This window comes from Typopeltis vanoorti, chromosome 14, assembly GCF_054136105.1.
Source record: "Typopeltis vanoorti isolate ZY-2024b chromosome 14, IOZ_Tvanoo_1.0, whole genome shotgun sequence".
Classification (NCBI taxonomy): Eukaryota; Metazoa; Arthropoda; class Arachnida; order Uropygi; family Thelyphonidae; genus Typopeltis; species Typopeltis vanoorti.
The window spans coordinates 77,213,214-77,240,636 of record NC_143562.1 but is presented as its reverse complement, the minus strand read 5'-3'; the positions used below and the strand labels follow the sequence as shown (position 1 = coordinate 77,240,636).

General features: G+C 36.5%; 1 protein-coding gene across 2 annotated transcripts in view; it reads right to left on the bottom strand.

The window, feature by feature from the left end:
* Window positions 1-27,423, bottom strand: part of LOC150099690 (furin-like protease 1, isoforms 1/1-X/2) — a 280,807-nt gene that overhangs the window by 140,231 nt on the left and 113,153 nt on the right. For both annotated transcript variants that reach the window (XM_090403953.1, XM_090403954.1), the window contains exons 3-5: window positions 25,460-25,570; window positions 20,221-20,349; window positions 17,409-17,485 (exon numbers count right to left, since the gene is read on the bottom strand). In XM_090403953.1, coding sequence (XP_090260079.1) covers window positions 17,409-17,485; window positions 20,221-20,349; window positions 25,460-25,570 — 317 coding nt within the window. The remainder of the gene's footprint in view (window positions 1-17,408; window positions 17,486-20,220; window positions 20,350-25,459; window positions 25,571-27,423) is intronic.

Sequence of the window (27,423 nt, the reverse complement as noted above, 5' to 3'; positions counted from 1 at the left end):
TGGATAATGGTGACCTTTTTGATTTCAGGGGTGTGTAAGGACTGTATTCAATGTAAAGATATTTCAATGATGAGATTTTTGTTTTTTGGGCACATCAATATTGGTATATAGAGAGGAGGCATCAAAAGAAGAGAAAATATTACTGGGTGATATGATGGTTTGTTTAACCCTGTGGAGGTCGCGGCTGATCTGACAGATACAAACAAATTGTTTAATATAAATTCATGTTAGAGGTTTAATGGAATATTAACAGCACTGAGAAAGGATTAAAACTAATTTTAATACTTCCAATATTTCTTCTCCGTCACAGAGACATCTTCGGGGATTACAAAAACTTTTTGTAACAACACACACAAATACAATACAAAGTGAAACTAAAGTCCAATCTAGGTGGTGCGCCCTCTATGGGCATTTGCAGGTGGCCTGGGATGTAAAGAGGGATCTCTGATAATTAAAGTTTTCCAAATTTTGGGAAGTTTAATGCAAACGTATTTGTTAAAATTAGGTTGATTCCTGAGTGCAGATGCAGATTCAAAGAATAGTTTTTCTTTTTTGAATTCACTATGGTGAAGCATAGTAGTTTTTTTCCAGGAGATCCTGTGGAATGTATCCAAAACATGGTCTGCAAAGCCAGATTGACCATAATCGTGTTTGCAGATGTAACAACTGTGTTCTAACCAGATGGATGCTGACCTGCCCGTTTGTCCGAAGTAGGCAAGTTTACAGGAACAAGGCACTCTATATATATCAGGCACTGAAAGAGGAGGGAGCTTGTCTTTAGTGGAGCGGATAAGGGTAGCAAGTTTATGATGGGGCTTAAAAGCTGTATGGAGGTTGTACTTTGTTAATAATCTGGCTATTTTTTTTGAAGTACCACAGATGTAAGGAATGGTAATGGCATTTCTGAAGTCCTTCTGAAGAGATGGTTGGGGAATGGGGAAGGAGTTGATTATTTTTTTAATTCTGTAGTCATTATAGCCATTTGAAAGGAAGGTGTTGTGTTTGAGTTCGGTTGAAAGGACAGTTTTACTGGAACAAAGATTGTGGGCCCTATTGGTCAGAGTTTTAATAATGCCATATTGCTGGGAATGGTGGTGGTGGAAGAGTCTGTGAATGTATCTGTCTGTATGAGTAGGCTTTCTATATACAGAGAAAGAAAGGTTACCATTAGGAAGGTGTGTTACTAAGGTGTCTAGGAAGGATAAACTATTGTTATTTTCCTTTTCCATCATAAACTGGATTCTTGGATGTAGACTATTGAGGTGAATGAGGAAGGAATCTAATGTGTCTGGGCCATGAGGCCAAATAGAGAACACATCATCTAATATCTTAGCCAGATAGAAGGTTTTATAGGGGAAGAGTCAATGGCTCGTTTTTCAAAATATTTTCCATGTAATAATTGGCAAGAGGGGGGTGAGAGGGGGGGAAACCCATGGCAGATCCCTCTATCTGTTTGTAGATTTTGTTCTTCCAAGAGAAATAACCAGAGTTGATGACAAAGGAAAAGAGCTCTAAGATATCAGAAGGAAAAACGTTTATTAAGTGTTAAAAAACGTTTTTCCCCATTGATTATGTTAAGGTGTCAATTAGGGGAATATTTGTAAACAAAGAGATGATGTCAAAGCTGACCAATATATCTGTATTATTTAAAGTAAAATTTTCAATTAAGTTTATAAAATGGGATGGAGTTTTTTACATAAGATGAGGTAAGACCAGTGAGGCGGGGTCAAAAAGTTAACTAGCTGCTTTGATAATTTGTAGCAAGGTGCATTGGTGGCATCTACTATGGGTCTTAGGGGAGAATTAGGTTTATGGATTTTGGGTAAACCAATTCTCTTTGACCTCTCTAACTCTTTGACCACCCTCATTCACTGGTCTTACCTCATCTTATGTAAAAAACTCCACCCATTTTATAAACTTAATTGAAAATCTTACTTTACTAAAATGTACTAATAGCAGAGTAAACGTGTGGACAGACTTATGTGTTCGTCGAACATGTTGTTTATTATTTTAACGGTATAATAGAACACAGAAACTAAGTAAATAATTAATTTATTAACTTGATGCTGATATTTCGCTGGTATTATAACCAGCATCATCAGAGCACAAAAACACTGTTTGTCACAATACGCGAGACTAAAACAACATATGGATCACCAAAAATTCACAAACCAGGCACACCCCTACGCCCAATTGTAGACAGTATAAATAGTCCCACATACAAACTGGCTAGACGTTTAGCGAAGCTACTAGCCACTCTCACTAACAATTCTCCCTCCTTTGTCAAAAATTCAGCACACCTAAAAAGTATCTTACAACACCTTACCCTAAAAAGCTCAGACTTAATAGTAAGCTTTGACAAAACATGAATAGTGAATTTGTGAATAGTGAAGTGACATCACTTCACTATTCACAAATGTACCACTAATAGAAACCCTCAATCTACTGAAGTCACACTTCCCCCCTGATATATTTGAACTATTCAAATTCACAATACATGCAGGATATTTCACATGGAAAGGGAAAATATACAAACAAATTGATGGGACAGCCATGGGCTCCCCCCTTTCCCCCCCTAGCCAACTTTTACATAGAACACCTGGAAAAACAAGCAATCAATACAGCCACTCTCAAACCAATACTTTGGCTACGCTATGTTGATGATGTGCTTGCTATTTGGCCACATGGCCCTGAGACATTGAAAACATTCTTAGCACATTTAAATAGCCAACATCCAAAAATCCACTTTACTATGGAACTAGAAGCCAACAACTGTCTGCCCTTCCTGGATACACTCATCACACGTCTCCCAGATGGTTCCTTATCATTTTCAGTTTTTAGAAAACCCACACATACAGGCAGATACTTACACAAACAATCACACCATCATCCTTCTCAATAATATGGCATATTAAAAACGCTAACCCATAGAGCGAGAGCAATCTGTTCCAATGACAAGGCTCTTACTGCTGAACTGACTCAGTTACGCCACACCTTCTTGGCCAATGGCTACAATCCACATAAAATAAACAAAATACTAAACACTCCTAAGAAACCCCTCCCACCATCCACCACAGAGAACTACAACAAAGCAGTCACCATTCCTTACATTAAAGGCACATCCGAAAAGATCTCAAGAATTCTCAATAAACATAAACTACGCACTACATTCAGACCATGTAGCAAATTAGCCACCCTCATCCGCTCACCCAAGGACAGCATTCCACCTTTATCACATCCAGGAGTCTACCAAGTACCCTGCTCATGCAATCAAGCCTACTACGGTCAAACAGGAAAAACTGTGAATATCCGCATCAGCGAACATAAACGATACATCCGGAATTATCATTATGGGAAGTCGGGCCTAGCAGACCATGCTCTGGATACCTCTGCACACAGGATCAACTGGAAAAACACAAAAATACTACACAGAAACCCGTATAAATCAGAGAGATTGTTCTCAGAGGCGACAGAAACCCTAAAACACACTCCAAATCTCAACAAATATGGCTGTATTAACTTGCCGAAGATCTGGGAGACAGTCATGTTAAGAAAAAAATAGCACTTTTCTAGGACTCTATAATATATGATATTTTTTTTTTTTTTTTTTTTTTTTTTTTTTTTTCAGATAGAAGGCGCCAAAATCAGGACTCTAGTCTTTGTGTTGCTGCTACAATTTTGTTTAAGTACACCATGTTGTTCTAGTCTCACGTATTGTGACAAACAGTGTTTTTGTGCTCTGAAGATGCTGGTTATAATACCAGCGAAATATCAGCATCAAGTTAATAAATTAATTATTTACTTAGTTTCTGTGTTCTATTATACCGTTAAAATAATAACAACATAATAGCAGAGTAGGAAATGATTGTCAGACATACAAAAATGTTTTGGGAAAATTTGGAGAAAAGAGCAAAGCTAATAAAATGGCAAATACCTGTTGGATTTCTGCTCAGGACATTGACTGGTTATTACAAACACCATGTTCCAACATAAAAATGTGCACAAATTCACATGGAGAGAAGAAGCAAGGAATAAGAAAGGTCTCATTGACTATGTTATTGTTGAGAGTGATGTTTTCTCTCTGGTGCAGGACACTAGAGTGTACACAAGATTTGAAATTGGATGTAATCACCATTTAGTCTAGAAGGATAAAATTGAATTTCATATTGAACACTTCATGTTCAATATGAAATTTGAACATTTCCAAACCGACTATTTGCCTACCTTAGATTCCTTCCTCAGTCACCTCAACAGTCTACATCCAAGAATTCCAATTTATGTGGAAAAGGAAAATAACAATAGCTTACCCTTCCTAGACACCTTAGTAACACACCTTCCTAATGGTAACCTTTCTTTCTCTGTATATAGAAAACCTACTCATACAGACAGATACATTCACAGACTCTCCCGCCACCACCCTTCCCAGCAATATGGCATTATAGGGACCACAATCTTTGTTCTAATAAAACTGTCCTTTCAACCGAACTCAAACACAACACCTTCCTTTCAAATGGCTATAATGACTACAGAATTAAAAAAATAATCAACTTCTTCCCCATTCCCCAACCATCTCTTCAGAAGGACTTCAGAAATGCCATCACCATTCCTTACATCTGTGGTACTTCAGAAAAAATAGCCAGATCATTAAAAAAGTACAACCTCCATACAGCTTTTAAGCCCCACTGTAAACGTGCTAGCCTTATCCGCTCCACTAATGACCAGCTCCCTCCTCTTTCAGTACTTTGTTCCTGTAAACTTGCCTACTTCAGACAAACAGGCAGGTCAGCATCGATCCAGTTAGAAGAACACAGTTGTTACATCTGCAAACATGATTATGGTCAATCTGGCCTTGCAGACCATGTTTTGGATACATTCCACAGGATCTCCTGGAAAAAAACTACCATGCTCCACCATAGTAAATTCAAAAAATAAAGACTATTCTTTGAATCTGCACTCAGGAATCAACCTAATTTAAACAAATACGGTTGCATTAAACTTCCCAAAATTTGGAAAACTTTAATTATCAGTTATTCCTCTTTACATCCCAGGCCACCTGCAAATGCCCATAGAGGGCGCACCACCTAGATAGGACTTTAGTTTCACTTTGCATTGTATTTGCGTGTGTGTTGTTACAAAAAGTTTTTTGTAATCCCCGAAGATGTCTCTGTGACAGAGAAGAAAAATAGGAAGTATTAAAATTAGTTTTAATCCTTTCTCAGTGCTGTTAATATTCCATTAAACCTCTAACATGAATTCTTCACAGCACTTAAGCCTCAATACATAACACCAAATGAGAACCGAAGCACTTGGTTCTCATTTGCTGTTATGTAGTACTTGTGTGCACTTGTCTTTGTAATAAGTTCCCAAGAAGATGGCAACGTGGCATTTGCCGAAATATCGGAAAGTATATATTAAAGTTTATTTAATTTATATTTCTAGTGTACGCTGTCAATTCCTTAATTATTAGTTATCATTCAAGATCAGTACTATCAACATAAGAAGCCTGAATGGCAAAGAAATGAAGCAAGCTGAGGAATTGGATAAGTACCAGATTGACATAAAAGGGGTGACTGAAACAAAAACAAAAACTGGTGAGATCTTTCTGAGCAGTAAATACAAAATGTTATATATTCAGGCAACGACAATCAAGGAAAAGGAGTAGCAGCCATAGTATTCAACACTAAATATGAGGCTAATCTTCTTGAATGGCAGACAGTCTCAAGTAGAGTGATGTGGGCAAATATGATAATAGGAAACTAGACAATGAGATTTATTTGTGCCTATGGTCCCATGGATGGTTCTACTAAGGTAGAAGTGGAGAAATTTTTCGAGGCTTTAGAGAAAGCAACTGACACAATGAAAAAGGAAAAGTTGGTCCTTGTTGGGGATCTAAATAGCAGAGTTGGAAATGATTGTCAGACATACAAAAATATTTTGGGAAAATTTGGAGAAAAGAGCAAAGCTAATAATAATGGCAAATACCTGTTGGATTTCTGCTCAGGACAAGGACTGGTTATTAGTAACAGAATGTTCCAACATAAAAATGAACACAAATTCACATGGAGAGAAGATGCAAGGAATAAGAAAAGTCTCATTGACTATGTTAATGTTGATAGTGATGTTTTTTTCCCTGGTGCAAGACACCAGACTGTACAGAAGATTTAAAGTTCGAAGTGATCACCATTTAGTCTTGAGCAGGATAAAATTGAATTTCATATTGAAAAGAAGAACATGTAAGATGTGAACTGTAAATATTATTCAAGAAAAAAAAAATGAAAGAGTTTGAGAAAGAAACCAAACCTTGGAGGTTCAATTTCAAATCCTGAAGAAAGCATTGATTGGTTAAGCCAGAGAGGCATATGGTGAGGTTCGTGCAGGAATAGAAAAATCATAACTCCATTGTGGATGCAGGAAGTTAAAGAGGCAGTGAAGAAAAAGAAGAAAGCATATCAAAATTTCCTGGCAAATAAGTCAGCTTGTGAACTTAGAGAATACAGAGACAAATGTAAGAAAGCTTAACACTGTGTGAAACTGGCTAAACAAAAGTCAATGGGAGGACTTTGGTAAGAACATAGAAAATAAATATCAAAAAGGTGGCAAGATATTCTGGAGGTTGTTAATGAAGCTCAGAAATTATTATTATTACCGGCAGCTCCAAGGAGTCCTTAGACTCATCGAGGGAGGCCCAACATCATGTCAAGAACAACTATTCAACATTCCCACAGTATCTATCATACTTCACCTTGAACTCATTTACAGTCATGGCACCCACAACAGACTCTGGCAACTCCACTCATTTACCACTCTCCAAGTAAAAAACCTAGCTCTAACACCCTTGCTAACCACACGCTTACCAAGCTTCCATGGATGGCCCCATAGTCCTCCCACTACAAGTCCTATTCTCAAAAATATCTTCTGAATTAATCTTATCGACACCCCTTCAGAAATTTGAATGTCTCAATCATATCACCCCTTTTCCACCTATCAACCAATTTCTGCAGCCAACAAATCTTCAACCTGTTCTCATAAGGTTCGTTCCATAGTCCTGCTGTTATCTTGGTCACTCGTCTCTGGATCCTCTCCAACTCCTCCCCATCAAGAAGAAATCCGGCACCCATATCTGGGCACAGCAGTCTAGATGGGGTCTTATCAAGGCTCGATACAAAGGAACAATAATCTGTTTGTCACTGCTCGTTAAAGTGTTTTTTAGCAAGCAAGTGATTTGATGAGCTGATTTTGCCACTTTTGCAATGTGTCTCCTAAATTTCAACTCCCTATCCACCAACAGTCCCAAATCCCTGGCCTCGTCAATCTCCTGGAGTAGGAGTACAGTTCCGCCAATGTGATATACTGCTGCTAATCTTTTCACCCCAAAATGCAAAACCTTACATTTTTTCATATTAAATTGACATCCATTTTCCATGGTCCAGTCCTCCAAACTATCCAAATCATCCTGCAAAATTTTGACATCCTGAGCATTCACTATTGCTCTACCCAACTTTGCATCATCCGCAAACAGATGCACAGTTCCTTTCAGATTCTTTCCTATATCGTTAATGAACAAATTAAACAGTAGTGGTCCAAGAACAGAACCCTGTGGCACATGACTAGTCACAGGCCGTCTTTTGGACTCTACTTCTGAATAAACCACTCTCTGATATCTCTCCATCAACCACCCTCCTATCCATCTCACCAACCCTATATCCATTTTCATATGCTGCAGTTTACTAATTAGAATTCCAGTGTTATCCTGTCAAAGGCTTTAGCAAGGTCCAGTAGAATCACTGTAAACCCATTTCCCTTATCCAGTTCAGCCGTCACTGTGTTATAGAACATGAGCAAGTTACTGAGGCATGATCTACCCTTCGCAAAACCATGCTGTTCCCCATACAGTATTCCATTTTCATCTATCCAATCTTGTATTTTTCTCTTGACTATTTTCTCCAAGACCTTGACAACAATTCCTGATATGCTGATCGTCCGGTAATTTTCAACAGCAGTATTGGAACCTCCTTTATGCAGCGGAACTATTTTCCCCTCTTTCCACCCCCTTGGGACCTACCCAGACCCGACACTCAAATTAAACAAAATGGTCAAAGGCACTGACAATTCTTTAGCCACTTCTCATATTACACGAGCTGGTATACCATCCAATCCCACAGATGAATTGACATTGAGGTTTTGTAATAGACTATTCACCTCCACTTCATTCACCTCAATTCCCATATAAGCTGTCGGTTCTTCCATTTCTGTAATGTCACCACCAGGATGATATACTCTTGCAAAGTGCTCACTCAGTAATTCTACTATATCAACTGATTCGGTTACCTCCCTGCCATCGGCATTCCTTAAAATCACTCTGCCATAATCATTTTTTCTTTTACTTGCAACATATCAAAAACACTGTTTGGGATTCTCTTTAGCCTGCATGGCTAATGTTCTTTCATAATCTGCTTTTGCCTTTCTTACCATGCTTGTTACCCTTCTGGCCTGGGCTTTATACCGTTCATGTGCCTTCAGTCACCTTTCTCCTTAAATTCCCTCCACAGTTGTTTCTTTTTTTGCAGCTCAAGGTTAATGGTGTTATTCATCCATTTAATCCCTACTTGATTTATTAATTGGACTCTAGGTATACAGTCAGCCATTGCCTCCTGCAAACACTTCTTATCCATCTCCCATGCATTATCAATATCCGGCCCGTGCAGTTTTACATGCCATGGCACTGAACCAATCAAACTCCTAAGCTTGTCATTCTTACCAGCTCGATAATTCCACATGTATCCTGTCTTAATTGTAAATTACACACCTTTAGCTACTTCCCAAGTCAGGACCCTATGATCACGCTCAGCAATTGGTGGCAATGTTGTCATATTTGTTACAGTCAAATCCTCAAATGCAATTACTAGGTCAAGCACTCTCTGACCCCTAGTATTTTCCATTACATGCTGTCACAGATAGTTATCCCTTAATAACTGCATAAAATCCAATTCCTTCCTCCCATGTGTCCTCTCCTCCTTCCAATCAATGTTACCATAGTTGAAATCTCCCGTAATAATTACCCTCCTACCACTCATTTCTTCTATTTGCTTATGCATACTACCTCCACCATCTATTCCATTATCTTGTCTATAGCAGCACCCAATTGTATATTGTATATTTTGTTCTGTTAGCCTCAAATGTGCTCTTTTCTCTATCCTGTAATTCAACTTCTATTCTCCTTGGCTGCACTATCAATATACTACTCCTCCCCCCATTTTATTCTCCCTATCACTCCTGAACACACTATACCCCTCACATTCAATCCCACTAGCTATATCATCTTCAGTCAGCCATGTTTCATTAATGCCAATAACCTGTAGTCTGGAAGTGCCAACCAAGGCCAAAAATTCTTCCTTCTTGTTCCTAATACTCCTAGCATTAGTATACATGAATTGCAGAAGCAGATTAGCCCAATCCCTACCTTGATGACTTATACTAACTATCCCATTCTGTTTTCTTTTTTCTTTCTTTTTCGCTCAGGTATATTATACTCATTCATACACTCAACTGCCTCCCTAAGGTCTGCATATCTACTCCCCCCCCCTTAATAAATCTAGTTTCCCTGAATCTGCACATCCACTTCATTCAACAACACTTTTTCAAGTCTTCTTACACCGAATCCATTCAAATGCAAATCATCCATCTTATATAGATCCTTTCGTCCATCGAACTCGCTCCTCAAATTCCACACCCCTCATCCTGCATAACCCATGCATAAAGTCATTAGCAATTATGGCCCTCCTTCTAAACTCTTCACTGTCATACCGCAGCAAGAGACTAACGATCCTAACTCTCTCACTCTTTTCTTTTGTTACCTCAAACAATTCCTTCAGGTCCTCTATCATATCCATTTTTATCTCCTTTCAAATCATTCATACCTGCCACCACTATCATTTCTTTCACCCTTTGCTTTTGCTCCCTAATAGACTCACTTACGTCCTTAATGGTCGCACCAGGTTGGTATGATTTCGTCAAACTCTCAACTATCACACCTCATTCTAACGAATCTCCATACAGCACTCACTCCTTCATTTTGTTTATGTTCACAATCATACTCTTATTTTTCTTATCATACTTTTTTTATTGGCTGGTATACTCGTTAGACATTTGTGCACATGCTCCAGCTACCGCTTTGCCCTATGTAATGCTCCGCTCAACCATGCGATCGCACTCATTGCATCTATCTCACCTTTTTTATTATCTGTTAAACCATTCATTTGTTCTGTATTATTACCTTCATTCTCACTTTTAACGCCTCCCTCACAGCTCTCTGGTACAACCTGAGAATTTCTTATCATATCGCTATTTTCTACATTCTGACATTCAACAAAAATATCACACTCACGACCTGAAACACACTTTAATTCCTCATTTACCTTACATTTTCTGCACACATTCACTCCACTATCATCATCTAACCAGACTCCAACCACTCTCCGCAAAGCATACATCTCGTAAATAGTACATTGAATAATCCCCTTTATGTTACAATTATTGAACAAAGATGGCGAACCATTATTACTGGCTGCCATTATTTTCCTTCTTACTGGAGCCAAGTGTACGCTTCTATCTTATCTTATCAAATTAATAATTAAAATAACAACATGGAAAGAGTGCTGTAAAACGAATTAGAGATGATAAAGGTGACATGAAAACAGGAGGAAAAGATATCCTTGAAGTATGGAGTAATTACTTTAAAAAATTGCTAAATGAAACAAGCAGGGATGACAGCTCAGTGGCAAAAAACACTGACCAGGCATGCAGTTAGGAATACATATCCATACTTGAAGTAGAAAAAACCATCAAAGCCCTGAAATGTGGAAAGGCAGCAGGAGTAGATGATATTCGACCAGAAATACTCAAGTATGGAGGTATGAAAGTCTTACAGTGGCTGCACTGCATTGTTCAGGAGGCATGATCAGAGGGACGAATTTCCAGATGATTGGAGTAGAGCTCTCATTGTACCCATATATAAAAAGGGAAATAAAACTGAATGTGAGAATTACAGAGGTATTTCTCTAATGAGTGTTCCTGGTAAGATTTACGCATGTAAATCTTACCAGGAACATTTTCTTCTCACTGTCCTCCACTTGGTTCCATGAAAATTCATCAAAAACCATTCATCAAAAAGACAGTTTACCAAATTGCAATTCATCAGAAAAGCAATTCGTAGAATAAACAATTAATTGAACAACAATTTAACAAATTGCAACTCATCAAAAGAGCAATTTATCGAATAAACAATTCATCGCAAATTCAATTGACCAAAAAAACAAGTCACCGATAATTTTTCAATGAATTCTTTCATAATTCATCAAAAGATGAATTTTCTTGAAAAACTATTGTTTTAAAGTGTTTGGTAAGAATACCGAACGTCACCCAAGATGTAGACAACACATGTAGGTGGTCAATGAGATGTCATAATTATTTTATTGTTTTTTACAACATTATTCTCTAAGCATACTGCTATTTCATTGTGTAGACAGTGAAGTATCTTCGGACAAAAGAAATTCATGCCTACTATCTTGCCATCATTAGTAGTTTCTTTCTCGCCATCAGTCTCGCATAATATCCTACTGTCAGTCTTGCTTGATCCATACCTACATTTCTTGTCTCTTGTTCTCCCTTTTGCCTGCTGCCATACCCATTCAAAGAGGCCTCACAGTCTATGAGCATGCCATACTTCCTGTGTGTCCATATTCAATAACTTAACTTATTCAATCTCTCTTACTTTCTTTCATGCTGAAGATCTCCTCATGCATACATTCATAGCACTGTAGCATTCTCAAAAAATCCATATCACTGATGTCGCTCACTTTTTGTACTAATCTATGTACTGATCTGAGATGAAATGAAACACACAAAAAATAATCACTACATAATCCAAATCTCAAATAAACATTATGTACAAATCTTGATTAAAAACTAACAATATCACCATATATTTGTTGTGACTTTCAGCATCCCTTAGTAGCTATCTTACCATCACCATCTAGTGATCACTCAATCCATGTTAATTCATGCAAGCTCTTAAAAGCATCTTTGTATGCTTCTACCTAAGCCACTGTGTATAAATGAATTAAAAAAAAAAATTAATCATTAAAAAAATAAGAAGTGATGTTTCTTTCTGCAAATTTATTTGTTTTCCAGTAGTATGTGTATATGCAATGTTAGCTTATAAACTGAATCTTGAGAGGTAACTGCTGCTATATTCTATATAGAAGGGAAACTCTAGTCAGAAGTACTACTCTACCTAGAGCATTAATTAACAATTATAGATATTCCAAGTAATGAGTTTTATTCTCAATAAATTATTATTATATTCAAACTGAGATATCATCACACTTTAATTACTTCCAATTCATCTGCCTCTATTCTCACAATGGTCAATGACACATCTGTCACTACATTACTTCCACTCAGATATACCCTCAAAAAGCTGGGATGACTTAATAATTTCACATTTAGCATTCATCAAAGCGGAAAATGTTATTCATTTTTCCTTTTACTTGCTGCAAAAGAACTGTTTTTGATCGCTTAATTTCTTCTTATGATCTGATTTTGATGTCACTAACATGCTGGGGAAGAAGTCAAAATTCACCAGCTGAATTTCACTGTCTTTGTGTTACTAATAGGCATACTGATCACTTTCCTCTTTATATTACCTTCAGAGCATTTTTTTTTTCAGCTCTTGCTTATGATGCCACTCATCCATTGAACTTTGAACTCCTACATAATTTATTCCCCAGATCCTAGGTATGCAGTCTCATACCACTTCCCTCAAACATCCCTTGACGATTTCCCATGCAATGTAGACGTTCTCCTCTTACAGTTTATGTTATGATACTGTAAAAACAGTTAAGGAGCTTTTGATTAGCACTGCTCTTGATCAATGCTAATCAAATCAAATTAAATCAATACAGTTTATATTTAGAAGTACTATTCTAGGAAAATTGGTGTAGAATTCATTGTATTTATCTATAATGTTTACTTTAGTTTAATTTTAAAAATCTGTTATTTAAACTTCTATATGAGTATCATCTGCAATCTCATAAGAGCTAAGCTGCAAAAAAAATTATATTTTACTTTGGATGATCAGAAATAATCTTGTTGTTTTTGAACTGAATGTAGCCAGAAAAGTGTTCCAAAGATTATTATTATTAAGGGTATCTCCATGGAGTCAGTAGACTCATCGCGGGAGACCCAAACTAGCAAAACAATATCTGTCATATCTCTTCTTGAATTCATTTACAGACGAAGAGCTCACAACTAAGTCAGGCAATGAATTCCACTCATTCACCGCCCTCCAGGCAAAAAACCTTGTTCTGACACCCTTCTTAACCACACTCTTCTTGGTTCTATTGTTCTTCCATCACTATCACACAGCTGAAACATTTCTCCTGCATCAATCCTATAAAAACCTTTCAGTAATTTAAATGTTTCTATCATATCCCCTCTTCTTCGCCTATCAACCAACCTCTGCAATCCACAAGCTCTCAATCTATCAATGTAGGGAGCATTTTTTACACCACTCACCAACTTAGTCACTCTCCTCTGAACCCTCTCCACAGCCTCCTCATCTCCAAGGAATCCAGGTGACCAGACCTGAGCACAGTAATCCAAATGTGGAAGTATCAATGCTTTATAAAGGGGAATAATAACTTCTTTACCTCTGGATGTCAGTGTGTTCCTCAACAAGTAATCCTATGTGCAATCTTGGACACCTTAGCAATGTGTCCTCTGAACTTCATCTCCCTATCTACCAACACCCCTAAGTCCCTAGCCTCATCAATCTCTTGAAGTACTGTTTCATCAATGTAGTACACAGCTGGTAATCTTTTAATCCCAAAATGCATGACTTTACACTTTTCCACATTGAACTGACATCCATTACCTTTTGCCCATTCTACCAGCTTATTTAAATCATCCTGCAAACTTTCAACATCAGCTTGATTTTTTATTGTGCTACCCAACTTTGCATCATCAGCAAACAACTGAATATCTCCCTGTAAGCCATTTCCTATATCATTTATATACAAATTTTACAACAATGGCCCAAGCACAGAGCCCTGAGGCACACCACCTTCTGGTATCTTTCCCTATCCATATCACCAATTCAGTATCCATTCCAATCTGCTCCAATTTGCATAACAGTGTTCCATGGGGTATCCTGTCAAAAGCCTTAGCAAAATCCAGAAGTATCACTGTGTAGCCAGTTCCTTTGTCCAACTCAGATATCATTCTATTATGAAAAGTTAATAGATTGCTCAGGCAGGATCTACCTTTAACAAAACCATGTTGGCTTCTATAGAGTATCATATCCTGATCCACCCATTCTTGAATTTTGTCTTTAACCAACTTTTCCAAATACTTTTACCACTACTCCTGAGATGGTGATTGTAATACACTGTAATACAATCTGTGTCTGTAATACACTACTGCAGTTTTTAGAGCCACCCTTATGCAAAGGACCCACTTTGCCTAACTTCCACTCCCTAGAGACCATACCAGAGTTCAAACTTAAATTAAATATCCAAGTATGAGGAGTTGACAATTCATTTGCACATTCACGCAACACCTGAGCTGATATTCCATCTAAGCCTACAGCAGTGTTTGCATTTAAATTTTGCAATATATTAAAAAACACTGATTTCTTAGCTTCAATTCTCACATTAGTTATTGCTATAGGTACAGAGATATCCTCACTTGGGTGATAGACTTTTGAAAAGTGATCACTCAGTAACTCGACTATTACATCTGATTTTGTCACCTCAATACCATCAGTACCCACTAAAGTTATCCTTCAGAAGTCATTCTTCCTTTTACTTGCCACACAGCGGAAGAACTCTTTGGGATTACCCTTGATCTCTTTGTCTAAGGTCTTCTCATAATCTGATTTAGCTTTTCTTACTATGCTGGTAACCTTCCTAGCTTGAGCCTTGTACTGCTCATGGGTGTACTGATCGCCTTTCTCCTTGTAAATTCTCCATAACATTTTCTTTTTTTTGCAGGTCAAGCTTGATACTACTGCTCATCCATCTAACGCCTGCCTTGTTTGACTTCCTGACCATGGGGGACACAATCTGATATTGCTTTCCTCAGATACCTACTGATTTTATCCTATGCACTGCTAACATCTTTCTCCTGCAATATGTTCTGCCATGGGATGGCTGCAAGCTCACTCCGAAGCTTGTTATAATTGTCTAACCTGTAGTTTAGGCAATTATAACAATATATATACCCCTTCTTAACAGAAAAATCCACAGATTTTGCAACCTCCCAAATCAATACCACATGATCGCTTTCACCAATTGGAAGGAACAAGGACACCTTACTTATGCATACATATATATCCTCTGAACCAATAACCAGGTCCAACACTCTTACACCGCGTGTCCCTTCAGTTATGTGCTGTTTCAAGTAATTATCTCATGGAAGATGTATGAACTCCATTTCCTTTTTGCTACGTGATATTTCCTCTTTCCAATTTGTATCACCAGAATTAAAATTCCCCATAATAATCACTAAACCTGCACTCATTGCACTAATTTGCATGCATGAATTCAATATCTCTCCCTGCACTCCCTGGCCTATAGCAGCATCACACTGTATATTTGGTTGCATTGGTCACTATTTCGCACCAGACTACCTCAAATAAACTCTCATTCACATGTCTATCATCTTGATATATTCTACTTTCTTTGGCTGCAACACATCATCAACAGTACTCCTCCCCAAGTTCTATCTTCTCTATACTCCCTGAAAATACTGTACCCATCACATTCAATTCCAGTGACCACATCTTCTACTGACAGCCAAGTTTCACTAATGCCTACAACTTTTGGTGAGATTGCACTGACTAATACCAAAAATTCTTTTCTCTTATTTTGAATGCTTCTTGCATTGGTATACAAAAATTGCAGATTCCCTCTAGATCTTGTACCGGCTTTAGAACTGATATATAAGTCACTAATTTCAGTAGTCCCATGCCGATTTTTATCCCCTCTCTTCTGCAATTTATTCTGTGAATAAGGATCAATAAATATACAATCAGTGCTAAAGTTTCTCTCTCTCTCTCTCTTATACTCAACCTTTTCAATATTAGTTTCCCTGCCTAATTACTTCAACTTGTTCAGAAAACAGTAACTTCTTCAATCGCTTATGTCCTTCCATGTTCAGATGCAGCCCATCTCTAGCATACAACTGTCTTTTTCCTTCAAACACACTCCAAACATCAACAAATTCCAGACCTCTTTTTTTGCACATTCTTGCAATCATATCATTCATTATCATTGCTCATCTACTTAACTCGTAATTGTCAAAACGAGGCAGCACACACACACTATCCTCCCATTGACACTTTTCCTCTTCACAATATCTAACAATGTTCTTAAATCTTTTCCTACCCAATTTATACCACCACGTAGGTCATTTGTACCCACCATAACTATCGTCTTGTCTGCATCATGCCCTCTCTTTATTGCCAAAGCCACTCTTTCTATTGTCCCACCAGCCAAGCACTCCTCAGGCATACCACTATCCATACCCTTAATCATAGAATCACCATATATCTTACCATTCTTAACTTCATTCAAGTCCACACAAGCATCACTCATGGACTCATTTTCTATGCTATTCGGCATGACTCTCCCAGTTACTCAATGCTATTTTACTTATCACCCCACTCTCACGACATCTCGTTTCTTCTAGGCCTCTTGTGGTTTTATTTTGTTGACTCCCAATCACTCCCATACTATTTATTACTGCATCATTCACCAAAGACTCACCCATACGTAATCCTCTTCTAGTTACTTCAGCTAAATAGTTATTTCAGATAAAATCACATGCTGTATACTTTGTCCTTATCATGCTCTACACAGTGGATAATATAATGAATATAATCCACAAACATGAAGCATTTAGCTCACTCAATGTCTGAACAAATCTAACAAAAAAAAAAAAAAAATTGCTGTAGAATTCTATCGTGATGCTCATCCAGCACATAAATTTTCTCATTCTTTCTACATTTAATCATCCTGTCTAAATTTTCTGTTTTCTAAGTATCATGTGTGTTAAGGTAACAAATATGCATAATAATTACATACTTTCAAATCTCCAGTCTAACAGAAATTCTTTAACCACTCTATCAGCCACCACATGTTTAGAATAATGCTAATACATGGATATGCAGTGTACCACTGAAACTGAAATACCATTGAAATAATGAATATGATGTTTAATACAGTTGATATATTTCATCTACTGCGACCAAGTAGATTAAAATGTCATAGACTAAATTGCATTATTCAAAAATAAGTAAATATATAATAATCAATAATAATTTCTATATCAAAGAAGACTTAACGTACCTGTTAGAATCCAAAAAATCATATCTTGGTTGTGGATCAGCATCATGGTTATTCACATCATAACTAGCATCTGGATCCTGAAATTTGGGTAAAACATCTTTATATAAATATGCTATTGTTTTCTTCTGGTGATCACATGCTCAGCAATTAAATGCTACATTATTTTGGATAAACAGATCAGGGATAACAAATATCGGACATGCAAATTAATTTTTCTGGGAAACCATACATGGGAATCCCACTGTGACATGACTTCAAGTCTTTCACAAACCATGTGTGTGGAATAAATAGTGCAAGTCCGAATGGATGACAGTCCATTGCATGTTATACAATGGAATTTATTTGGATTGTATCCATATCAGGAGGAGGAATTTTATCTTCCTCATTATGATTGTCTTCTTCAATAATTAGATCTCTTTTAATTCATTTTTTGTGAATCTCACTCATCAAAAAATACAATTTCGCAATCACGTTTTCTAACATTCCATCATTTAACTCACTGCTATCATTCTTCTTACTCGTTCTGCACTCACTCTCAAAACACTTTCAACACATGCACTCATCAGTTTCCTTCTCTTTCTTTCAACTCCAAAACTTATCTTTCAACTCCAAAAATCTCAACATGTAGCATCTTACACCCCTATTATGTCAACTTATTTTAGCCTTTGCTGCATTTATAAGTACATATTCAGGCATAACATCTTCCATGCTAAATAGTATCAGTTTTAAATCCTGCTCAATCTCAGTTAATATAGTTATATAACATCAGAAAAGCATATGCATCTGTGTTCCATCTACATACATCTTTTGCATTCCCCCTTCTCTTACTACTTTTACCCTTTTATCGAATTCTCTCTCTCCCTCTATATATATATATATATATATATATATATATATGCTGAAAACTTAAGGGTCTACAACCCATTCTTAGATCTTTCTTTACTTCTGCAGATGCTTCATTTTCTGATCGGCATACAATTTCTTAGTCTTCTATCTCTCCAGTCTATTTCAATTTCAATTTCAATCATTATTTCAAAAATGGTTGTGCCACAGTACATTATCAAATTTGTAAAGACAATATATGTGGATTTATTTACTTCAGTTCTTTCATCCATTGTAGTTCTTAAGGCTAGCAATGATTTTCTAGTTCCTTTTCCAATCCAGAATCCAAACTGGTTTTCACTTACATAATAATGGATTAGTGATCTTATTCTATGTTTCACTATATTTAATATGATCTTTGAAGCATAGTTCAAAATATCAAATAGTAAGATTACAGTTTATTGCATTCCCTTTACTGGATATTGTTATCACCAGAATTTCAAAGAAATTATGTACTTTCTTTCCTTCTTGAAAAATTGACCAATTTTTTTTAAACAACGTCTCCTTCTTGCATCTCCCATTTTTTTAAAATAAAAATTCAGCTAGTACCCACATCTATTCCTACAGTTGTCCTGTTAGGTAATTATTTTCATCATCATCATCATCATCATATGAGCAATGCCACTGAGTCCTTAGACTCAAGGGAGGTTCTAAACATCAAGCCACTATCCAACATTTGTGCAATATGTATCATACTTTGCTTTGAACTCATTCACAGACATGGCACCAACAACAGGCAACCTATTCCACTCATTCACCACTCCAAGCAAAACGTCTAGTCCTGACACTCCTGCTAACTCTTGCTCAGTTTCCAAGGATGGCCCCTTAATTCTCTCACCACCAGACCTGTTCTCAAAAATTTCCTGTATTAATTATTGATCTTGCAAAATCCCTTCAGTAATTTGTATGTCTTAATTGTATCACCCCCTTTTCCACCTGTCAATCAATTTCTGCAACCTACCAGTCTTCAACATGTCCTCATAAGGTTCATTCCATAGACCTGCTACCATCTTGGTCACTCGCCTCTGGATCCTCTTCACTTCCTCTCAACCTCAAAGAAATCCAGGTGACCAAATCTGTGCACCATAATCAAGATGGGGACTTACCAAGGCTCTGTAAAGAGGTATAATAACCTGCTTGTCAGGGGTATTCTTCAGCAACCAAGTAATCTGATGAACAGATTTATCCATTTATGTAATATGCCCTCTAGTCTTTTTTTCAGCAACAAACCTACACATTCTGTTCCTTCTCTCCTCTACTACAGATGATTCTACAGTAGTCTCCGCTCCAATCAACTACACATCCTTTCCATTGGATTTCAGTGAATCTTAAAATTGTTACGTCTTTTTTTCTTGGCTTGTTCTTTCAGTTCTTCAAAATTCTTTAATTTCAACACTGTTCTCACATTCTGAGCTACAATTTAGTATTTGTTTATGCTGTTTGTATACTGTTTCCTTCTATGACTTCATTCATCTGTATTCAATAGTTATTCTTTCATATTCATTCTTTCTCTTACTTGCAGTATAATGACGGAATTCTTTGGGGGTTGTCTTTAGCTTGCAGAGCTAATTTCTTTTTATACTCAGATGAAATTAGTCAAAAACTTATGTAGATAATTTCCATTTGATTAAAGTCATGTAAAATAACCAGTACATTTTTAAGTTTATGGCTAAGATACACATACAGCTGACATTTGCTATAGCAAGCTTATGCAGACTGAAAAACAGTGTGTTATAGGGGACAAATTGCTATTGTATTTAGTGTATTTTTAGCATAGCATTATATCTATGGGCCTGTAGTTGGGATTTTTCAATACTTTGTTATAAGGGGTGGGCTTGTTATTGCAGTGTTTGCTATATAGAGAGTCAAATGCTATGTCTTATGCATTTTGCACATTAGTTTTGCTCAAATAACATAAGGAAATATTTACATAATTATGAATAATGTCAGGATGATCTTTTTCTAATCCATCATCCAATATTGTGACTACTGTTCCTTTCCCAGTGGCTCCTTCAATCCATGCCTTCTCCACATTCATGTCTAAACCACCGCCACGATTCTATAAAGAAAAAATAAAATAAAATAAAACTTTTTTTTTGCAACATAATATTATACTAATTCATTGTATATTACATAATTTTTGCAACTATTTAGATGATTAGTTGCAAAAATTTTTGATATTAATTCAACAATTTTAACCATCAGGAAACAAAAATTATTACCAAACTTGCAACTGCATACTCCTGGTCTTTGTGGTGATCAATAGACAGCCTACATTTTTGATTAGTTAGTCAGCACACACTAAACAAACAGAGGTCAAAAAAACACTTTTTTTTATAGCATCAGATCTGAATATGGAGGTGGGGAGTAATAACCAAGCTAATGTCTGATCCATCAAAATAAATAGCTTCAAATTACTGGCATTAAGTGCAGTAATTATGACTTTTTTTGTCTGTACCATCTTAGTATCGACTTCTTCTCTGTAAATTCTGATTTACTTTGATCCAACTTTCTAATGCAAAGTCATCTGCTTCAAGAAATGTTAATGTTCACATCAACTAGCTTTCTTCTGCAATTGCAGACTAATCAGGTAGAGATGAGAGATTTATTAAATTACACTTGCCCATAAGAAATTATATTGTTGTATTAATCTTTACCCCAGGCAAACAGCTTGTGTATGACGTATCTTCAACTAGGCTACTTGTATGTAGAGGATGATGACTTCATATCAATTGCCTTAGTATCCCATAATGCAAAGCACACTTCCTTTCAGACATGTAAAATGTTAAGGATTACTAGATTACTACCTAGACTGCTTTCTTCATTTACTGAGATATTGTTAAAGTGCAGGATACTGCTCCAAAAACTGAGCAATCTACAAGATCACTGCAAATCTTACCAAGTGATTCTAAAGGAAATTCACTACTAAACTCATCACTCTAGGACAGGAAACTTGGTAGTAACTCAACTTAGTGACAAGCAAAAACACACCAATAAGAACTGCTCTACAACCAGGAAGAAAGCAAGCCTAAAGACAATGATTAAATATCATAAGTGGGAGCCAGACCCAGAAGAGATACCAAGGTTGAATTAATGCAGAAGTCATATATTTGCCACATATAAGGGGTAAAAAGATGTATCACCTTATTACTAAGATACTCTGGATCAGAGAATGTTATAGTAAGTTTTTTTTTTCCCACTTGGTTACAAAGTAAATTATCCTTGCCAAGAACTTTTATTATTACTTTAAAATTTTTCTAAATGAAAAAAGCACTGACAGCATAATGGCAGAAAACACTCAACAAAGATGCAGTCAAGAATACATATCAATACTTTTAAGTAGAAAAAGCATCAAAAACCTGAAATGTTGAAAGACAGATGGAGTAAATGATATTCAACCAGAATGCTCAAATATGGAGGTATAATACTGAGGATATTTGGTGAATGCTGTCGATTTGATAAGTCAATTTACTACAGAAAGAAATAATTTTTAGAAAAAAATTTTTGCTAACAATACTGAGTTAATTCGTTATATTTATTTTTTTTATAAGTGTGAGACAAACTGAGTTATTTAGACACAAGTAAAACGTTAGATTTCCTTAAATTTGATATACCATTGGTATGGCACCTATGCATAGCAGAACAATGGAATCAAGGCATCTTTGTTGGGCGAGATAAATTTGTGTAATTTTGTGCGGCGTAAAATTTGTGAGACATATTTATCACAAAAGTTGAAAGATTTGTGGAAAGAGAGTGAAACTGGTGAGAGTGTGTGTAATAAATGTTTTGAAAGTGAATGCAAAGAGAACAAATTGTGTGACAGCAGAGTAGAGAGCATTGATACAAGACTGGAAAATTTAAATATTGGTGATAATATTGAGAGTGTGTTAGTGGAAATTCTGGAGAATGTAGAAGACCTGAATAAACAAATTGTGTGCTAGCAAGTAGTCCTCCACAGGGCAAAGTGCATGATTAAATTAACCCAAAAAAAAAAAAAAAAGAGACCGAAACCCAAAAAAGAAAATCGTAAGAATAATGGAGAGAATGAGCATAAGCAAATAATTATTTACGCCAATTCTATGATAAGGGAGGGGGAGGGATTTCTTCATGAAAGTGCTACACAAAATCTTGTTTCCCTGGTGTAAAAAATTAATAATATTAGTAATGCTGTTGTCAAAATGCAGAAAGGGAGGGTAAAAGAATTGACTATTTTGGCTGGAACCAATGACCTGAGGGGTGAAAGTATTGTATGAGGGAGAATGTGAAAGAGTTATCGAAAAAGTAAAAAAGAAGAGTGAGAGGGTGAAGTTTATGAGTCTACTGCCAAGCTATGATAGAGGTGAACTGAGAAGGAAAGTGGTGATAGCTAATGAATCAATATGCAGGTTGTGTGGAAGGAATAAAAAATGATATATGTAGTTTGTGGACCTATGGCCTGAGTTTGATGGAAAGATATGTACAATACTGATGGACAGCACTTAAATGGATTTGGAGTTAGGTGACTCCTCTATACCTGGTGAGATCGTTGTTCATTGAGAGTGTGGAAGTGCAAAGTCAGGAAAACTAAAGCAATTAGGGTGGATGAAGACGGATGTAAATGTATGTGTGTGAAGGCAACTATGAACCAAATGTGCGTGAATGAACAAAAAATGCAGAATCTAGTCTAGTCTCTCAGGCAACAATATCGAATGCAATAGTCAATTCAGAATGTAAAGGTGGTTGGGGGCCTAAGGGGTTTTGTGGAATAAGAGGAAAGAGTAGGCCATTGGTTAGTGCAATCTTACCAAAAGTTATAAACTTCAGTGAGACTTAGCTAACAGCAGTGTTTTTAGGGAGAATAGAGTACACAAGACAGAAGTTGGAATATTACTAACGATAGCAGATGAATTGCAGCCAACTGTATTAGGAGTCAGTCAGGCAGATGGTTCTTTTGAGTCAATCTGGTGTGAGATCAAGACCAATAGGACAAAATATAAAATTGGATGTTACTATAGGCCAGAGGTGCTAGGGACAATCTGGAAGACATGTATCAGCAGATTAGTACAATGAGTGCAAGTTGAGTAATTATTATGGGGGGACTTCAACTTTGGAGACATAGATTGGAAGGAGGAAAGATCACACAGCAGGAAGGAAATGGAATTTATACACTTACTTAGAGACAGTAACTTGAAGCAGAATGTGAGTGTTGGCTCTTGTTATAGGATCAGAAGACCTGTCCTTATCTAAAGTGGATACAATGCCTCCAATTGGGGAAATTGATCATGTGGTCTTGACTTGGGAGATAACAAAAGGTGGAAATTCCAGTAAAGGCAGATGATGATAATGATACAGTTAGAAAGTAGCTTGAAGTAGTACCATGGCCTAAACGTTTGCAAGGGAAGGATGTTCACAGTGCATTGGGGATAGTCAAGAGATATCTGGAAGAAGCAATATCACACTGTATACCCAAGATCATGAGGGTAAATCGGGTAGTAGTTACATGGATTAAGCATGAGCTGCAAAAAAAGAAAGTCAGTGAATTTCAGTCACACTAACCCCACTTCTTGGACATGACTCCTCTATACTCTCCCCTATCCATTCCTGTCTATCATTTATGATATTACACCCCCTCCCCCCAGGCCTAAATAGCATCCCCATATCCTTGACTGTCTTAATTCTTTCTTGTGCACTCACACAACCACTCCTGAAACCATCATCAACACTGTGTGAAACTCACCCCCCCCCATTTTCTTGTCCACTCTGTGTTCCTTCTCTCTCTTATTTTCTCCACTTGTGATGTGACACTCACCTCTCCATTCACAAACTTGCCTACCTTACTCTTCTGTTCTTCCCCAACACCTCCTGCTTTCTCAGGTCTTACACTCACTTCAGTCATTTTTCTCTTGCAGCAATAGTTTCTCCAACTGACACACTAAATCCATTCAAATGTAGCCAATTTCTTTTATACAGCTATATCTGCTCCTCAAACTTATCTCACATATTCACAAAATGAACTTCTTTCTCCAAAGAACTCTTTTAGCATACCATTCAAAATCTTTGCTCACCTTCTCATCATCATCATCATAATACCTGGGCAACACATTGACTATCTTACCTACCACACTGTTATCTTTCACTCTCCTTAACAGCCTCATGACATCCCTCCTTACACATTTCTTGTTACCAGTCAGATCATTCGAGCCAACTACCAACTCTTTTGCTCATGTACTCCTCTCATTCAAGTCACGCTAACCCCACTTCTTGGACATGACTCCTTCAACCATCCTGCTCATTCTACCTCCTGGAAAACAGATCTTGTGCACTTTTTCATTCACCACACCTCTTATCATTGAATCTCCATACATTACCACTTTCAAATCATTCGGTATTTCTTTTGAATCTTTAGTTCCATCCGTCTTCACATTCCCATTCAAATCCGTGATTCTTCTCAGTTCATTCCTCATATGTTTAATCACAATTAATCAAAGAGGTTAGAGTGGTTTTAGAAGTTGAAGAACAATAAAGACAGCAAATGAATGCTACAAAATACAGCAAGAAATTTTTGAGCGAGAGGAAATCAAGAAAAGGGAATCCTAGGTATGGGATTTACTACATATGTACTAAATTTGTGATAAAAGGAATTATGTGAAGTAGTTTGGACAGCTGAGGTGGACAAAGTTGAGGGTTTAATGAAATTCCATTAAACCCTCAACTAGCTCTATGTAAATTGCTTTATGATGAAACTAACTATACTAATCCTGCATTTATATTAGAAATATACGAAAACATTATGCACCATCTATAAAGAGCCATTTATTTTAACTTACACAAGCATTACTTAAAGAACCATGAATATATCACTGTTTTAATGTATATATTTAAAAGTTGATTCTGCATTTTGAATACTTTTCTGATTAAAACTTAGAAGTAACACTTGAAAAGGGAGATTAAATGAATGAGGAATGGTTAATCAATTTCATTAAAAATAAGCCACCTCATTATTCACTTTTGCAAATGGCATTTGCTAATAAATCAGTGGGATAATCAGTCTTATGAAATATAGATTGACATCCAAACTAACTTATCATTAATGATGTAATAATCATTTAAATTTCATTTAAATTTAATCCATAATTATTAAAAAAAGTAATAAAAAATGCTAAAGTAATGAACTCATAACAAAAACTTACTAAATACCACATTTGAGACCATCTTGGATCATTTAAACGTGAGGTGGTTCGATATGTTCGCAAACCTCGTTTAACACGTTTCTTTAATTCTTGTTGAGAAAACCACTTGACCTAGAAGTTTTTAACATTTTATCAACTTGTTGAAACATTCAAATAATGAAAAACATTTTTTCATATAATTTCTTTTAATTTATAAATTAATTATTATACTAATAAAATTTTTTTAATGTTATGCTCAACTTGACAAACAAACAACAAATCAACATCCTGTAGTGACAATTATGTAGTATTCAGGGCTTCTGTATATTTAATATAATTTTCTTGTATACTGGTCATGTCACCTTTAATGAGTTATGCATGTTGGAAGTTTTTCTACTTGGTTATATTATAAATTAAAGATACCAAGTAATTATATACTTGGTTTAATCCTTTATCCAAGGGTAAGCAAACAAGTTTGTGCCTGAACTATCTTCAGGACTGGGGCCAACTAGTATATAGAAGCTTATGACTTCACATCACTTACCTTAGTATTGTTGGGCCAGTGGTGCAACAAATAATGCGTCTGACTATGGATCAGAAGATTCCAGGTTCAAATCCTGGCTGGCTTGTTTACTGATTTTATCGATGTATTTTTTTGGCACACCTTAGAGAGGGCTACATGGTGTGTAGTGTATTCAGAGAGCTCCCGAAAGCTAAGTATAATTTTGAGTGGAAATTGGAATAATGGTTTAAATCTTAACATAGTATTGTTTATTTTTGGTAGCTTGTTGTGTCTGTGTGATTTTGGTGTGAATTCTGTTTTATTTAACTTAGTATTTTAAAGATACGTTTCATAGAATAGCACATGGTGCCAACGTGACGTAAAATAATGGCATCCAAAAATACGATGCCTTTGTTCAAAAACTTTAGAGAGGGCTACATGGTGTGTAGTGTATTCAGAGAGCTCCCGAAAGCTAAGTATAATTTTGAGTGGAAATTGGAATAATGGTTTAAATCTTAACATAGTATTGTTTATTTTTGGTAGCTTGTTGTGTCTGTGTGATTTTGGTGTGAATTCTGTTTTATTTAACTTAGTATTTTAAAGATACGTTTCATAGAATAGCACATGGTGCCAACGTGACGTAAAATAATGGCATCCAAAAATACGATGCCTTTGTTCAAAAACTTTAATGTGAGGGAGTTTGTCCAGTGTGATATGTGTGGGATGTATGCTTTCCCCGAAAGAAGTTGGAGTTTGGATGGAAAATGATAGTCGTGGGAGACTGTGCAGAAAGTGTAAGGAAAGTGAGGAATTGAAGTATGTTCAGGTCGTGAGATTGTTGTGGTTGAAGAAAGCCAGAATGTGAGTGAAAATAGTGGCTTGATAAGGAATTGCGATGTTGTACAAGATGGCAATGAGAGCTGTGATCAAAGAGAGAGTGAAAGCAATTATACAGAGAGAGAAAATGGTTTAAATGAAGAAAAAAATGAGGAATTATTTGTAAGGAGTGAGATCGCAAGGTTATGCAGAGTAATATACAGTACACAGCAGCAGGTGGAGCACCTGCAAAACTCTTTCCAGAGTGCCTCGGCTAACAGAAATAAACAAGTGTTTGAAAGGAAAAATAAGCGTAAGAGTGGGAGAGTTTCAGAAATGAAGGAAAGAGTGTTGTATGGTGACTAGTTATTAAGAGGTGTGATAGATGGGAGTTTAACTAAATTGTACTTACCAGGTGCGAAATTTAAGGATGTAAGTGAGAATATTAGAGCGCAAAAACAGAGGGTGAAAGAACTGATCAAGGTGGGTATGAATGAATTGAAATGAGATAAATTTCTTATGAGAGAGGACTTGAAAGTATTGTTAAAGGTAGCAAAAGAAAAGAGTGACAGAGTTAGGCTGGTGAGTCTGTTGCTGTGGTACGACAGAGAGGAATTTAGAAGGAGGGCCATAATCGCATATAACTTTATCCAGAGGTTATGCAGAT